Source organism: Hipposideros armiger, unplaced genomic scaffold (assembly GCF_001890085.2).
Source record: "Hipposideros armiger isolate ML-2016 unplaced genomic scaffold, ASM189008v1 scaffold_3, whole genome shotgun sequence".
NCBI classification, from domain to species: Eukaryota; Metazoa; Chordata; class Mammalia; order Chiroptera; family Hipposideridae; genus Hipposideros; species Hipposideros armiger.
The window spans coordinates 5,610,718-5,626,684 of NW_017731353.1; the positions used below are offsets into that span (position 1 = coordinate 5,610,718).

Genomic DNA, 15,967 nt, shown 5'->3' on the forward strand with positions numbered 1-15,967 from the left:
GAAGAAGGGAGAGTGGCTGCAGGAACGGAAGCTCAGAGGTGAAAGCGGACAGGCAGCCAGGGAAAAGGCACGGCCTTCAGTGCTGTGTTGCTAAGAGCTTTCCAGGGGGACAAGGAAGCACGATGCCACCTGGTGCCAGCATGCTGAGAAATTATGCTGATATAGGAGGGTCCTGGAAAGAGCTTCTGGGGAAATCATCAAAAACTCACACTGCAGCCCCGCCCCTCCGAGCCATTCCTTCCACCCTGAGCCTCTTGGGCTCACCTGGGAGGAAGCATGTATTCGTTCACTAGGGCCTGGGAGGCTTAAATAACAAATTAATTTTCTCAGGCTCTGGAGGCTTGAAGTCCAAGATTAAGATTTGTTTGACCCTTTAAGACCAAAGGTTTCTCCTGACGCCTCTTCTTGGCTTGCAGACGACCAGGGAGCACGTGCATGCGCCTCTCCACGTGGCCCTTTCTCTGAGCCCTCGCACCCCTGGTGTCTCTCCAAGTGTCCAAATCCCCTCTTCTTCTCAGGACACCAGTCAGATTGGATCAGGGCCCACCCCAAGGTCCTCCTTTTAATTTAATTACCTCTTTAAAGGCTCTATCTCTAAACACAGTCACATTCTGAGGTACCGGGGTTAGGGCTTCAACCTATGGATTTTGAGGGAGACACAATTTAGCCCATGACAAGGTGCCAGTGGCAGTAGAAAACGGGAGAACTGGGGCTGAGGAAAGAAGGCAATTGCTGGGTGTGGGGCCAGAAGGGGAGGATGCTGACCTGGCTGCAAACTGTATCCTCCTGCCCCCAGCGTCCAGGTGTGAACTCGGGCACCTGCCCCTGCTCTCCGCCCCAAATGGCACAACCAGAGCCCTTCTGCCTTTGGGCTCAGAGCTCCTTTCCCCGCTGTGGGCCAACCAAATAATGGGGAGGAGGCCGTCTCTCATGGGCAGACTGCCTCCTCCAGCCCTAGCTGCAGGCATTGCCTCTGTAGGCCATTGAGCCACTTCCCGTGGGGCCTCTCAGCCTCCATTCAGGGCAACAGCCCAGGGTCACCCAGCTGGAGCCCGAGGGAGCCCAGACCTCCAGGAGCTGAACCGGGCCCCCGTCCCTGCCGTGTTGCGCGTGAGGACACCAGCGTTTCAGGACCCCCGAGGCTGTCCTGGACAGGAGCAGACTCGTCCTCCACAACACCGCCCACTCCCAAGGAGGCCTGGGCCAGTCCTGCCCTGGGCCTCAGTTTCCCCATCTACTCAATGAGGGGTTGGACTCAGCAATGCACCCCGTCCATCCCGAGGTTTGCAGGTCCCATGAATCGGCAGGGCTGGCCAGGTGGGGTGGACAGTGGCAGCACGTGGACAGTGGCAGCACGGGGACAGGAGGGTGGAGGGGGCAAGGACAGAGCTATTTTGGTCAAGGAGGTCTTTGTGGAACCTGCTCAGTAAACCCCAGGGCCAGGCTGCCCACCGAGGAACCCTGGGGGGCCTGAGAGCTCATCCTCCTCTAACGGGGATCAAAGGTGATGATGGCCTGAGGCCCATGCAGTGATGGGGGCCGCCTCTGCCCTTCAGAGGCAGCGCTCCACGCCCCCATGGATGCTGAATGGCTCACTTTACAGAGAGCGGCTTTAACTCAGATGCAAGCCGTTTGTCACGGAGCAAACGAGAGAGCTGAAATATTCATCAAAAGAGTGGCACGTGGTCTGGCCGCTGTGCGGTTCTTAGTGACAGGTTTGTTTTTAATTAATAGGTTTTATTTTCTAGAGCAGTTTTAGGTTTACAGGAAAGTATAGAAGATGGTATAGAAAGTCCCCAATACCCCGTTCCCCATACACAGCTCCCCTCCTATGAACATCTCGCATTGGCTGGTACATTTGTCGCAGTTGAGGACCCACTGATACGTTATTATTAACTGAAGCCCACAGTTGACATTAGGGTTCACTCGTCGTGCTGTGTTCTGTGTTGGACAAATGCACAATGTCATGTGTCCACCACGACAGTGTCACAGAATCGCTTCCCTGCCCTGAAACTCCCCTGTACCCCAACCCATGCCTCCTTCTGATCCCGGCCAACCACTATGGTAGTGACATTTTCAGGCCTCCCTGGGTGAGTTCACACGGTAGACCAGACATGGGCAATGACTTTGAGAGGAGCCGCAGCTGGTACCCACTGGGCCTGGCAGTGGGCTGCCAGCCTCCCAGAGGTGGGGTGGGAGGACAGTAAGCAAGTGGGGACCACACCTTGAGTTTCTCAGCCAGTGTCCCCCTCTGGACCTGCCAGGCACATGCCAAGGACCTGGAAATGACTTGCCACAAAGATGCAGCCCCTTGAGAGGAACCCATAAACCCTCAGTGTCCTTCCAGTGTGCCCAGACTGTGCATGTGGCAGACACGTGCTGTGCTGGAGACAGCCGTGACCGTCACATGCTGCGCCCACAGGCCAGGGCGTGGCTCCCACGTCTTCCTAGCCGGGGCCTTGGGCAAGAGGCACCACCTCTGGGGCCAAGCTTCTTCATCTGGGGCACGAAGCTAACAACACTCCCATTCTGAGCGTGGAGGTGAGCTATTAAATAGGAGAGGAGTGAGATGACTCTGTACACGAGATAATGTGTCCGGCACTGAGTAGCAGTTCAACAAATATTTGCAATGAGTTTGACTTTTCCCACCCCCACCCCTGTCGCAACTACCAAGGATGTAGTTTAAAGGGTCAGGAAGGCATCTCATGTAGGACGTGTTGAAAGGGTCAAGAATGTGGGTAGGGGTTTTCGAGGCAGACAGTGGAAGGGCACGTCAAGGAGAGGGAATGCCATTGCAAAGGCTCAGAGGCCTGGACAAGGGGGGCTTGGAGGACAGGTGTGCTCAGGTGGGCTGAGTCCCAGGAGGTGGCAAACAGCGGCTCCAGGTGGAAGGAGGTCAGGGGTCAATGTATGAAAGAGTCAGAATTTTATCCTCTAAGCCAGGGGGAGCCATGGGGGACTTTGGAGCAGGTGACTGACACCCGCCCTTCCAGATTGTACTTAGAGTAGGAATAAGTGTGCGTTTTCTTGGGCAGCCCATAGCGCTGCATGCCTTGGTGAGCTGCGGGAAAATGGGTACAAATTACCCGCCAGGAGATGCTTCCTGGTGCCGGGACATGGGAAGACACACAGGCTCTGTGACCTCAGGGCAGAGGCCTGGGCACGGGCACGTGCTGGGGGCCCTGCTTGGCAGAGGCGTGCCGGGCCCCCCAGAGCAGCCAGCGCCCACCCTCGCCGTCTCCTCTCCCCCTGCAGGAGAACCCCTACCTGTGCAGCAACGAGTGTGACGCTTCCAACCCGGACCTGGCCCACCCGCCTCGGCTCATGTTTGACAAGGAGGAGGAGGGCCTGGCCACGTACTGGCAGAGCGTCACGTGGAGCCGCTACCCGAGCCCGCTGGAAGCCAACATCACCCTTTCGTGGAACAAGAGCGTGGAGCTGACGGACGACGTGGTGGTGACCTTCGAGTACGGTCGGCCCACCGTCATGGTCCTCGAGAAGTCCCTGGACAATGGGCGCACGTGGCAGCCCTACCAGTTCTACGCGGAGGACTGCATGGAGGCCTTCGGCATGCCCGCGCGCCGGGCCCGCGACCTGTCGTCCTCCGGCGCCCACCGCGTGCTGTGCACCGAGGAGTACTCGCGCTGGGCAGGCTCCAAGAAGGAGAAGCACGTGCGCTTTGAGGTGCGGGACCGCTTTGCCATCTTCGCCGGCCCCGACATGCGCAACATGGACAACCTGTACACGCGGATGGAGAGCGCCAAGGGCCTCAAGGAGTTCTTTACCTTCACCGACCTCCGCATGCGGCTGCTGCGCCCGGCGCTGGGCGGCACGTATGTGCAGCGGGAGAACCTGTACAAGTACTTCTATGCCATCTCCAACATCGAGGTCATCGGCAGGTAAGACCTGGGGGGCACCGGGATGTTACCTGGTACCAAGGATGGTACCTGGTTCCTGAGATGTTAGCTGGTACCTGAGATGGTACTTGGTTCCTGAGATGTTATCTGGTACCTGGGATGCTACCTGTTACCTGAGATGGTTCCTGGTACCTGGAATGTTACCTGGTTCCTGAAATGTTACCTGTTACCCGGGATGTTACTTGATTCCTGGGATGTTACCTAGTTCCTGAGATGTCACCTGGTACCTGGGATGCTACCTGTTACCTGGAATGTTATCTGGTTCCTGGAATGTTACCTGGTTCCTGGAATGTTACCTGGTACCCAGGATGTTACTTAGTACTTGGGACATTATCTTGTTCCCAGGATATTGCCTGATTCCTGGGATGTTATCTGATACCTGGAATGTTACCTGATACTCAGGATGTTACCTGGTACCTGGGATGTTACCTGGTTCCTGGGATGTTTCCTGGTACCTGGGATGTTACCTGGTTCCTGGATGTTTCCAGGTGTTATGTCAAAGGGACTTCCTGTAATGGCCAGGGCTGCACAGACAAGATTGCCTGGGTTTTTCCGTGGAGGGATGTGGATGGCGGACGATAAACGTCTTCTGTAGAGCCCAGGCTGCCTCTGGCCAGGGGCTTGGGAGGGCTGGAGAGGATGAGTGGAGCTGGGCCTCGTGGGTAGCGCTTGGGCTAAAGCTGGGTGCTCAGGAGGTGCTCTGTAACTGTCCACTGACTCAATGAAAGGGTGCTTGTGTCTGGGGGTCTCCAAGACCACCCTCAGGCTCCATGATTTGCTAGGACTCACACAACCTAGCAAAGCTATTATACTAGCCATTACAGTTTAAGGAAATGAGAAGATACAGATTAAAATCAGCAACAGAAAACGGAGCACAGGCAGCCTCTAGGAGACACCAGTGCGAGCGCCCCGTCGTCCTCTCCTGGTGCAGTCGTGCAGACAGCACTTGGTTCTCCCAGCAACGATGTGTGACAACACGGGTGGAGCAGCGCCAGCCAAGGAAGCTTGCCCAAGCCTGGTATCCAGGGTTTTTGCTGGGAATTGATCATGTAGGCACGGCTGACTGCCCCTGCGGTTGACCTTGGTCTCTAGTCCCTTGACCCAGAGGTCAAGCTGATACGACATGGCCCAAGGCCCCAAGTAAACAAAGACACTTTTATCAGGGAGAGGGAACCATTCAAGGGCCAAACTTTTCTTTAAAAGTACAGAGTGCGGGCAACCCAGACTTGCCGAGTTCATCCTTTACTGGCAGCTTTGGAGAGAATGTTTCAAGGACACGTTGAGGGGAGGCACAAGACCTCCGTAGGAGGTGAAAGCAGCCTTTGAGTCCCAGGAACTGTTTAGATTGTGGATGATTAAGTGGTTTCAGATAATGTGCTCATCTGTCCGGGGAAGGACTTTATCCGGGAGCCAACCTGGTCTGCACTCAGAAGAGAGGTTTGGAGGTTCCATCTCTGGGAACCTCGGAGCAGCAGCGTGTAAAGCAAATTTTCGGGCCCCATGTCAAACCTGCTAAATCATGAACTCCAGGAGTGGGCCCAGCAATCTGGGTTTTCACAAGCCCCCCAGGGGTTCTGGTGCACACTCAAGTCCGAGAACCTCTGGTGTGTATATGGACCCTCGAGCCAGATGGCCTGGACTGAATCCCCAGCTCTGCCAATTACTAATTGTGAGACTCTGAACAAGGACCACTCTGTGCCTCAGTTTCCCCATCCATAGAATGGGGATAACCATCATGCTTCTCTCACTGGCTTGTAATGAGAGTTAAATGAGTTAAAGTTGATGGGACTTTCAGAACCATTACGTGCCTGACACATAATATTTGCTAAAAAAAAAATTTATTTTGTTTGTTGAATAACATCAACAGTGATCAAAATAAAGGCGTCAGAGAGCTGGGGCAGGAGGAAGAAGGCCCCAGTTGAGCCCCAAGGTGCTGGGGCAATCAGGGCAGGGGCACGGCTCAGGCCAGCGCGGCAGGGCTGCCCCAGAACCCAGCTGGGACAATATACCCGGGCATCGTTCCACGGCAGGCTCCGAAGTCTGCCCGAGTGTGTAATCACTGATAAGTGGATTTGCTGCGTGGTGTGTATAGTATAATCCCATTTTTGTAAAGCATACAGTATGCCTGGGTGCATCATTTCTGTGTCCTGCATGGACAATGACGAGCTGTCCGTCAGGCACAGGGAGGCCTCGCAGATCCGGGGAAAGGCTGGAAGCTTGTGTGCCAAGCGACTGCAATGGCTCCACCTGCCGAGTGGGGCTGGGAAGGGGCTGCGTGGGGCTTTTGTTTCAGCTTGTGTTTGCACTTTATTGTACTTTGACTGTGTGTGGATTCCAGGTGGGCCAAGGAAAGGCAAGCGCGGTTCATGAGGTAGGGTCAGGGTCAAGACCGGCAGGTGGGAGTGAGGCAGGTGCACAAGCAGAGGCCTGTGGTTTTGATGCCATGATTTCTAAACGCCCACACACACACATACACACACCCCTCCCCACTCAGAACTGGATATTCTAAATCAGGAATGTTCTGGAAACCTGATATATGGCCACTGCTGTGGACACTGGGGGTCAGGGATCAGGCTCCTGTGCCTGTTTCTCAGATTTGTGTCCAGGCTTTGGGTCTCTGGTCATTTTGGTGGCCTCCGCCTGCCCTCGGGATGCAGTGGTCTGATTGGTTTAAGACCCTCCCTCTGCCCACAGTCCTGCCAGGCTTAGTAGCTTGGAGGTGGGAACCAGATCGCCACATCTTCCGGAGGCTGTGGCCCCTTTTCTGACCTGCCTTGGGCTTCTACAGGGGTACCCTCCTCTTCAGGAGTCTGGTCAAGCGCCCACCTGTCACTTTACAAGGTGGCTCAGGCAGTGTGCTGATATCGGGGCAGGCTGCAGGGTCCTGGCTGGAGGGGAACAGTAAGGGCCTATGGTGCCCCCTTAGACCTCAGGGGGTGAAGGTCGTCTCTCTCACTGGAGGGGCTCTGAGATGCAGAAGTGGGCCTGACTGTACCTAGGAGAGGCCAGAGGGCCAGAGGGGCAAGAAAGGGCTTCAGTCCTTCAGCCTCATCCAAATTAAGAGCATCCGGCTGGTGCTGGGTGAGCTGGGGGCCTGGTGAGCTGGGGCCAGGTGAGCTGGGGGCCAGCTCTGCCCCTCTGCGCCCCTTTCTGTGCCTCGGTTTGTAACATGAAGACCAGGGCTGCCTGGAGCCCGCATCTCCCTGGCAAGGTGGCAGGGTGGTCTCTGCCCGGCGGCTCCCAGCTCCCCTTGGCACCCAGCCTCTGCGGGCGGCGAACATTAGCCATAATGGTGACGAAAGTACAGTAATCAATTCACAGATAGAGTAAGTACTCTTCAGGTGGCTGGTTGGCAGGAAAGCGGCAGCTCGGCTTATCGATTAATTAGGTCTGGTTAGGTGGTTCTGCAAAGGGCTGTGACTTCCTCTGCTTTTCCTTTTTACATTCCTGGTGGGAAAGGTCAGCTGGGCCAGGGAGCCAGAGGGGCCCAGAGAGACAGGATGGGGTGGCAAAGGCGGACGTGGGGCCCCCCTGGATGATGCCCTTGATATTCCTGAGCAGGTACCAGTGGGTGCTCAGGTTCTGGGATCCTTCAGAATTTCATGACCCAGAGTTACCGGTGCCTCCCCTGTGACCTGCTAACAACAGCAGCTGATATTTATTGAGCATCTGCTACAGGCTCATTTCCTGTTGAGCACTGCGCTAAGGGCTTCATGTACACTTTCTTATTTAATCAGTAACCATTCGATTCCCCCATAGATACTGAATCCCCAAGACTTTAGAAGCTGAGGCTATGGCATTGAGCACGCCAGACCTGATCCCCGCCCCGTAGAGCTTTCTGCACGGGGACAGTGCTGCCCTCCACCTCGTGTTTCCAGATGGGGAAGGGGACTGTTAGGAGGTCACGCAGCTAAGCTGTGCACCAGATCACAAGACCCAACCCAAGCCTGTCCAAGCTCAAGTCCATCTCTATATGGTATGATGTCACCAGCTTCCCTTTCGAGTCCAAAGGTCTTTGATACTGTGGATGTTCCCAGCCCTGTCACTAATGTCAGCTATTTCCAACTTCAAGGGGACCCAGCTGGGAGGGGGAGGCAGGAGACAGAGGCACCTGGCTCTGGGGGCGGCGAGAGTGGGGGGGCAGCTGGAGAAGCCCAGAGACCTGGGGAACAAGGAACTAGTACAACTCCGGGGTGAGAGGAGGGGGCAGACCAAGTTGCACCCCACAGGGTGGGGGTGGAGGAGCGAAACAGCCTCCAACACCTTGAGGCCACTGCCCCCATCTGCCTTAACCTGAGCCTCAGTTTTCTATCTGCAAAATGGAGATATGGTAATGACCTCACCAGCGTGTGGTGAGAATTCAGTGAAATGACTCATGGGAAGAGCTTATTCCTATCCCTCTGGCTAGGTGGCAGGACAGGGAAGGGAGAGAGGTGTGGGGCCAGGGCTGCCTGGGCAGGAGGCCATGACCACACCGACCCCTACACACTGCAGCTGAAAAGAAGTGGGGAAGTGTGCTTTGGGGGTTTAGTGGAGGTTACAGGCCTGTGTGTGAAGGGGCCTGGAAGACAACATAACCTAGGCCAGTAGAGGCGATAGGGAAGGTGTGGTCTGTGGAGAAGTGGGGAGAGCGGGCCCCTCACAGGACAAGAGACCAAATGTTGCCAGAGCTTCTGATGTTACAAGAGAAGGCACGCAGCAGCTATATATATGAAATTTCTTGATTTTAAAATACTGATACGTACTTCAACATTCTTTGAAAACCTTGTGCAGGTAAAATGAAACGCACCTGCAGCCCCGGGCAGCTCACACGCTGCCAGTGTGCCCTCTGCTCTGAGATTTCCGTTTCTCCTCACAGCTGTGACAGTACAGCTGCCACACTAAGAGCATTCGCAGGCAGGGGGGCACCCTGGGATCTGGGGCCTGGGCAGACTGGCAAAACAGCCTTGTCAGTCCTGCCAATCCCAGGTCTGGGGCAGAGAGAAGGGGGTTGGTCATCCTACCCTCACCCCCAGGCCCTGCCTAGGAGCAAAGTCTTCTACCCAGAAAACTCTTGGCGGGTCCAGGGAACCAGTCCAGCGGGGCCTTTACAAGCCAGGGACAGGAGAGAAAGAGTGAACTCCCCGTTTCTGGAGGTATGCAAGCCGGGCAGGGCGGTGCTTGTGGGAGGTGATGGAGAGAGGCCCTGTGCATCAGACGCAGGCCCTGTGCACCTGTCCTGTACAACAATAATAAATGTTGATTGAGCGAACAGGAACTATAGATACCGTTTAAAATCTGGTGGGTATTGGGTGCCAGGCGTTGCATCCTTGCTGCCTTTTTACCAAGGAAGAAGCTGGAGCCCTTGGAGAAAGAGGAGACCTACTCGGTCCCAGAGGCCCATGGGCCTGGACGGGTGTATCTGACCCTGGGCTGGCAGAGCCTGACACTTCCCCAGGTTCTGCTGGGGGCCAGCTCCTGACCTCCGACACTGGCTTTCCCTTCCCTTGACCCTGCCCCCTTCCTTGCCTTCCTGTCTTTTCCCCTAAATGTCCTGCTCCTATCGATCACTGGGTAACTGGAGATGGACGGAACTGAGGACAAGAAGAAACCACAGGAGGGAAGGGGACCTGGGCTTTGTGCACGTGTGTGGAGGCCAGGGGTGGAGAGAGGAGGGGGCATCCGAGAGAGGAGACGCTTTCTCACTTACTGTGTGTGTGTGCCCAGCCCTCCTTCCGTCTCCTCCTCAGCCGTTCTACAGGGAAGACGGGTGAGAAGGGAGCGTGTGATGTTCTTCCGCCTGTGCGGATTCCTCTGGGATCCCCTCTCGAGGTTGGAGACGGCAGGGCTTCCTCCTTTGGTAATATTAACCGTCATTTACTCAGCAATTCTTATGGGCCAAGTGTCAGTCTAAGTCCTCTTTGTGGGTTTCCTCATTGAGTCCTGCCCTGTGACGGTCATTGTCCCCAGTACACAGATGAGGAAACTGAGGCTTGGAGGTTAAGAAAAGGGTGGATGTATCCATTAGGATGGCTAGTGTCAGAAGAACAGAAAATTGCAAGTGTTGGCGAGGATGTGGAGAAACTGGAACCGTGGTGCCCTGTAGCGGGACTGTGAAGTGGTGCCGCCACTGTGGGAAGGAGTTTGTCAGCTCCTCAGAAACAAAGTACAGCATTACCACATGATCCAGCAATTCCTGTCCTGGGTATGCACCCCAAAGAACTGAAAGCAGGGACTTGAAGGTATTTCAACACCCATGTTCACAGCAGTATCGTTCACAGTAGCCAAAGGTGGAAGCAACCCAAGGGTCCATCAGTGGATGTTGATTGAACCAAACGTGGTCCATCCACACCATGGAATAGTATTTGGCCCTAAAAAGGAAGGAAATCCCGACACTTCTACAACATGGATGGACCTTGAAGACATTATGCTGAGTGAAATAAGGCAGTCACAAAAGGACACGTACTCTGTGATTCCACCAGTATGAGATACCTAAGTAATCACATTCATTCCTTGGCTATAGAGCAGCGGTTCTCAACCTTTCCCAGGGGTCGCCTTAGACCATCGGAAAACACATATTTTCGATGGTCTTAGGAACCGAGACACCACTTCTCTATCCGTCTCTAGGCCCACATGCAGATACGCCCACATACGAGTACCCGGCGACCCCTGTGAAAGGGTCGTTCGACCCCCAAAGGGGTCGCGACCCACAGGTTGAGAACCAGCTGCTTTAGAGGCAGAAAGTAGGATAAAGGTTACTGGGGCCTGGGGGAGGGGAGAGTAGAAAGTTGTTATTTAGTGGGTTTGGAGGCTTCCGTTTGGGATCATGTAAAAATTCTGGAAATGGATAACTATGGTGGATGTACAATAATGTGACTATACTTAATGTCACTGAACTACGCACTTAAAATGGTAAAATAGTAAGTTTTATACTATGTGTATTTTATTACAATTTTTAAAAAAAGAAAGAAGAAATTGATGGGTGGATGGCTTCCATATCAGACTGTCTAGGTGTAAATCCTGGCTCAGGTGTGACTCTGGGCAAGTCACTTAACCTGTCTGTGGCTCCTTTCTTAGCTCCAATAAAATGGAGACGATAACCATGGGTTTCAATGAGATAACCCACAGAGAGTGTTTAGAGCTGTGGCTGGGCCTCTGTAAGCACACAGCAAGGACTGGTGTCACCATTAAGTCAATTAAAACACCAGGATCGCAGGGTCCATCCTGGAGGCCCTTCTACCAGCCCGTGGGCTTTTAGGATCCTGGGCTCCCTGAGATCTGTGCTAAGTGATGTGTGTGGTGCGTGTAGTCAGCCAGGGGTGGGGGTGGGGGCGGGGAGACAGGGGCCAGTTTTCATCCCATTCCCAAAGGGGGTCCATGATCTCAAAACATTTAGGGAGTCAGTTTTGTGATCTGCTTTTTTGTTTTTTCAACCCAACATGCATGAGCCAAGCTTGTTGGGGATGGGGTTTTCATTAGGTGCAGCTCACGCCCCCTTAACTGTCAAGCTTGCTGAGCCATTGCTTCCACCAAAGAGCAGACGTGCTCAATGACAAATAGTGCTGTCGTCGGCTGAGAAATGGAGGTCGGGGGAGCAGAGCTGTGCTGAGAATGTGTGTGGGGGCGTGCCCCATCCATGTTCCTCTGGGTGCCTCACTCAGGAGGTGTTGCCCATCCTTCAAGGGAGGGGGCAGGAGGCAGGGCCTGGGTTTGGCCAGGGTCACAGAAAATGTGGGGAGCCCTGCTGGTGAGTTGGGGATAGTGTCACTAATAGTAATGCCTTCCCCACGGTGCAGGGGAGAATCTGTGCCCCCCTTTCTCTTGCTGAGTGAGAAGGATTTCCCTCTGAGACTTTTCTCACTATTGCATGAATTCATTCAACTAGTATTTTTTTTTTATAGCTGAGCCATCCTGCCACCTGTTGGCAGCTCAGTGGCAGCTCAGCTCGGGCCAGGAATTGAACCGACAACCCTATTGCCCAGAGCTCGCACTCTTGAGCGAGCTCTTAACCAACTGAGCCACTCGGTCGGCCCCAACAAGTTTTTCTTGTTTTTTTTTTTAAAGATTTTTATTGGAGGGTTGAGGGGAGGGGAACAGCGTTGGGAAATCAGGGAAGGGGAACAGGCAGGTAGACAAATTGCTGTTTTGTTCTTCAGTCTAGTTGTGGAGGACGTCGTTTCACTGGTCCATTTTGGTATGATCATTGTGCTTTTCCCAGGTGAGACAATCAGTCGCCGGTCTTTGGTCGGCTGCTCCCAGTGGCTCCCGGTAGCTCACACCGGCTACCAGCCACTCATGCTGGCTGCTGGCCACTCACATAGCTCACGACAGCCCACTGCAGCCCTGCTGCAGTCTACACTGTCTCCGGCAACTCACAGCAGCCCAGCTCCAGGTCAAGCTGTTGTTCATCATCTTAGCTATAGAGGGCGAGCGTCACTGGCCCTCAATGTGGGATCTGAACCGCGGCCCTGCTGCTCAGAGCTGGTGCTCCCAAGCGAGCTCTTAACCAGCTGAGCCACTCGGCTGGCCCCCCAACAAGTATTTTTAATAGGCACTTGTATTTGTTTCTTAGGGCTGCCACAGCAAAGTCCCATTAACTAGGTGGGCTTGAAACAGCCCAAGATGATTTTCTTACAGCTCTGGAGGCTTGGAGCCTGACCTCACGTCACGATGTGGCCAGGGCCGTGCTCGCTCCAAAGCCTGGAGCTAGTCTCCACTCCATGCCTCTGTCCCAGCTCCTGGGGGTGGCCAGTGGTCCCTGGCATTCCGTGGCTGTAGACCATCAGCCACCCCTGCTTCTATCTTCTCATGGCGGCCTTCTCCCTGTTCCTCTGTCTCTGTATGGTCTCCTCTTGGAAAGACAGCGGTCATTGGATTAGGGCCTGCCCTACGCCAGTAGGACCTCATCTTTACTTATATCTTAATCACATCTGCAAAGGCTTCCTTCCATGTAAGGTCAACATCACAGGACCGGGAGTTAGAACTTCAATATATCTTTTTGGGGGACACAATTCAACCCCTGATAGGCACCGACTACGTGCCTGACACAGCCAGATCCTACAGATCCAAAAGCCTCCTGGGGAGATAGGAATAAACAAATAGCTAAAGGTACCGGGAAGGAAACCCACCGAGGGGAGCTGGAGCGGGGCTGGGAGAACCAGCAGACACTGAGACCGAAGTGGTCCCGTAAGGCCCTCGGAGGACGCAGCTTTGAAGGTGAGACCTGAAGGGTGAGTGGGAGCAGGCGGGGTGCATTCTGGGTAGGAAACAGCAGGTATAAAGGCCCTGCAATTAGCATGCCCAGGGCCCTCTAAGAACCTGATGTGACTGGCGTAGGTGTGGTGTGCAGACATAGCAGAGCGGACAGGGCCAGGCCACACCAGCCCTGTGGCCATGGCAGGATTTTAGGCCGGGAAGTGATATGGTCTGATTTCTGATGCTTGGAAATTTGAGTTGGGAGGGGGACCTGGAGGGCAGCTGGGAGACCGGGCAGGGCCTTAGCGGGTTCTGGCGGTGGGCCACCTGGGATGGCCTTGGGCTGGTGGGGGCCAGAAGCAAGTGGCATCCAGGGGACTCCAGGATTCTGGCTTGAGACACTGGCTGGATGGAGATTTTACCTGGTCATATGGGGACAACTGGGGGGAAGAAGTTTCTGGAGGACATATCTTTTTTACATTTAAAAATTTTATATATTATCGTACAGTAAAATTGACCTTCCGGGGTATAGCTCTATGAATTTTAACAAAGTAGACTCATGTGACCATCGTCACACAGACACAGAGCAGTTCCATCTCTGGTAAAGCTCCCTCCTTGACCCTGCCCCCAGGCGACCACCTCCCTGCTCTCTGTCACTACAGCTTTGTCTTTTTGAAAATGACCTATGAATGGAGTTGTAGCACAGATAAGTGTGAAGACTGGCTTCTTTCACTCACAGAGCGCCTCTGAGGTTCGTCGTTTTGTTGCCCGTCCAGGCGGTACTTTTCATTGCTGAGCGGTGACCCATGTGTGGCTGGCTGTGCCCTGGGTCATCTGTCCATTCACCGGAGGGAATTTCAGGTGCTTCCAGTTTGGGACACTTATGAATAGAGCTGCTGTGAACATTCGTGTTGAGGTTTTGGGGTAAAATAAGCTTTCTTTTCTCTTGAGTAAATATACGGGTGTAGGTGGAGGGGCCACGTGATAAGTGTGTTTAACTTCATGAGAAACCGCGGAGCCGTTTTCTAGAGCAGCGGTCCGCTGGAGGAAGATGGAGTTGTATTTTGGACCTGTTGTTGTGAGGTGCCCTTGAGGCATCGGGGCATTTGGACATCCAAGTCCAAAGTGCAGGAGAGACTGGGTACCAGGGAGTCCTGGGCTTGGAGATGGCCCTTAATGTCATGGTAGCATGGGAGACGCTCTGAGAAAGAGAGGGGAGATGGAGGGAACACTGAGCCAGGATGGAGCCTGGAGAAGTGGGATAGTGATGACAGGACACAGAGAAGGAGCAGCCAGTGAGGGGAGTAAAGCCAGAAAGACGGTGCCCAAAACCAAGTCGGAGGAGTGTCTAGGGGGAGCAGGCACCTGTGTCCAGGGAGAGCGGGCACCTGTGTCCAGGGAGAGCGGGCACCTGTGTCCGATGCCACTGGGGGGGGGTCCAGATGGAGGAGGGTGAGACAGGCCCATAGACTTAGCTACATGGAGTCCAAAGGTGACCTTCTCAAGAGCAAATCTGGGAGAGTCAGGGACGAAGGCCATCTTGGGGTGGGTTTTAGAGTGAATGCAAAAAATTTGTAAAGAATAAAGGGTGAAAAAGAGGGGGTGTAGATAAGGCTTTTAAGAAATCTGGCTCTAAGAGGGAGCAGGGACCCCAGACATGAGATGGTGGGGACTGTGGAGGGAGAAGAAGGTTCTTCCTGAAAAGGGGGAGGCACCACAGCACACGGGCGTTCTGACCGGAATAATCCAGGAGGACTGAGACACGGAGAGCAGAGAGCACTGCCGGCGGGAGCCATCCGGGTGGGTGGAGAGCGTGAGGGTGGACGGAGGGCAGCCTCCCGGACGAGTAAGGAGAAGAGGGCAGATTTACTATTTGGGTCAGAAACCCGGCTCCTCGCACTCCTCAGGGCCCCATGTCAGTCCTGGCTCCAACAGGTCTCTGTAATGAGTCGGTAGCCCCAAGTCTTGGTGTCAAAGGGAAGCCTGCGTTTGAATTCTGATTCTTTCATTTGCTAGCTTATGGCCCAGAGCAAGTCTCTTCCGGTCCCCCAGCCTCAGTGTCCCCACCTGTATAACGGGGTCCTATTGTGAGGACTGCCTGAGAGCTCGCAGGTCAGCTCAAGGCCCCACACGCGGTAGGTGCTCAGGGAGTGGCAGCTCTTGTTACTTGTGAGGAGTTGGTATTGAGCCACCTGAACACACACCCATTTCCGGGGGTGTGACTCTGCTCAGGGGACCGCAGGCTTCCCCTGCCCCTCCCTCGGCAGCCCCCCTGAGTCCTCACAGACCCCTCCCTGATGTTGGGTCCGTCCGACTTGCCTTCGGGCTCTCCCTTCTGCCTGGAACAACCCGGCCCTCCTGTTCCCCAGGGCATGGCTCAGACGGCCCCTCTCTGGGGTCCCCGAAGGCTGGACACCTGGGCAGCCATCCCTCTGTGCCCTTCTCTGTCCCCTTCAAGGGGGGCAGCACTCCCATTGCATTGTCATGGCTACGGTAGCCACACACGTACATCTCTGACCCGAGGCCCCCCGCCCCCCGCCGACCTCCAGGTTCTGAGCGGACAGGGTCTGTCTGGGTCTGACTCGTTCGCCCTGTAAAACCAGCACCGGGAACCGGGTGGGCAGCCCGTATATTTGTTGAATTCATTCACTCATTCATTCATGAACAAATAAACTTACATGAATGAATGAGTCTTATTGCCAGTGACTCTTTCCAGAGAAGAAAGCGGCTAAATTAGAATATAGGAGCTGGGAGGCAGGGAGGAAAAGTCAGCCATGCTTACTAACGCCCACACCCACTGCTGCCCACGCTTCCACCATCACACCCAGCAGCTCCTCACGTTTTCCCCGGCCCATCACCTGGGCCCATCACCTGGG

General features: G+C 54.7%; 1 protein-coding gene across 13 annotated transcripts in view; it reads left to right on the forward strand.

Annotated features, from left to right (window-relative positions):
• NTNG2 (netrin G2) overlaps nucleotides 1-15,967 on the forward strand; it is a 72,141-nt gene that overhangs the window by 28,601 nt on the left and 27,573 nt on the right. For all 13 annotated transcript variants that reach the window (XR_002123581.1, XM_019638957.1, XM_019638942.1 and 10 more), the window contains one exon: nucleotides 3,256-3,899. Coding sequence is in view for 12 of the 13 variants with exons in the window: in XM_019638957.1 (XP_019494502.1) it covers nucleotides 3,256-3,899 (644 nt within the window). In the remaining variant the exon portion in view is untranslated. The remainder of the gene's footprint in view (nucleotides 1-3,255; nucleotides 3,900-15,967) is intronic.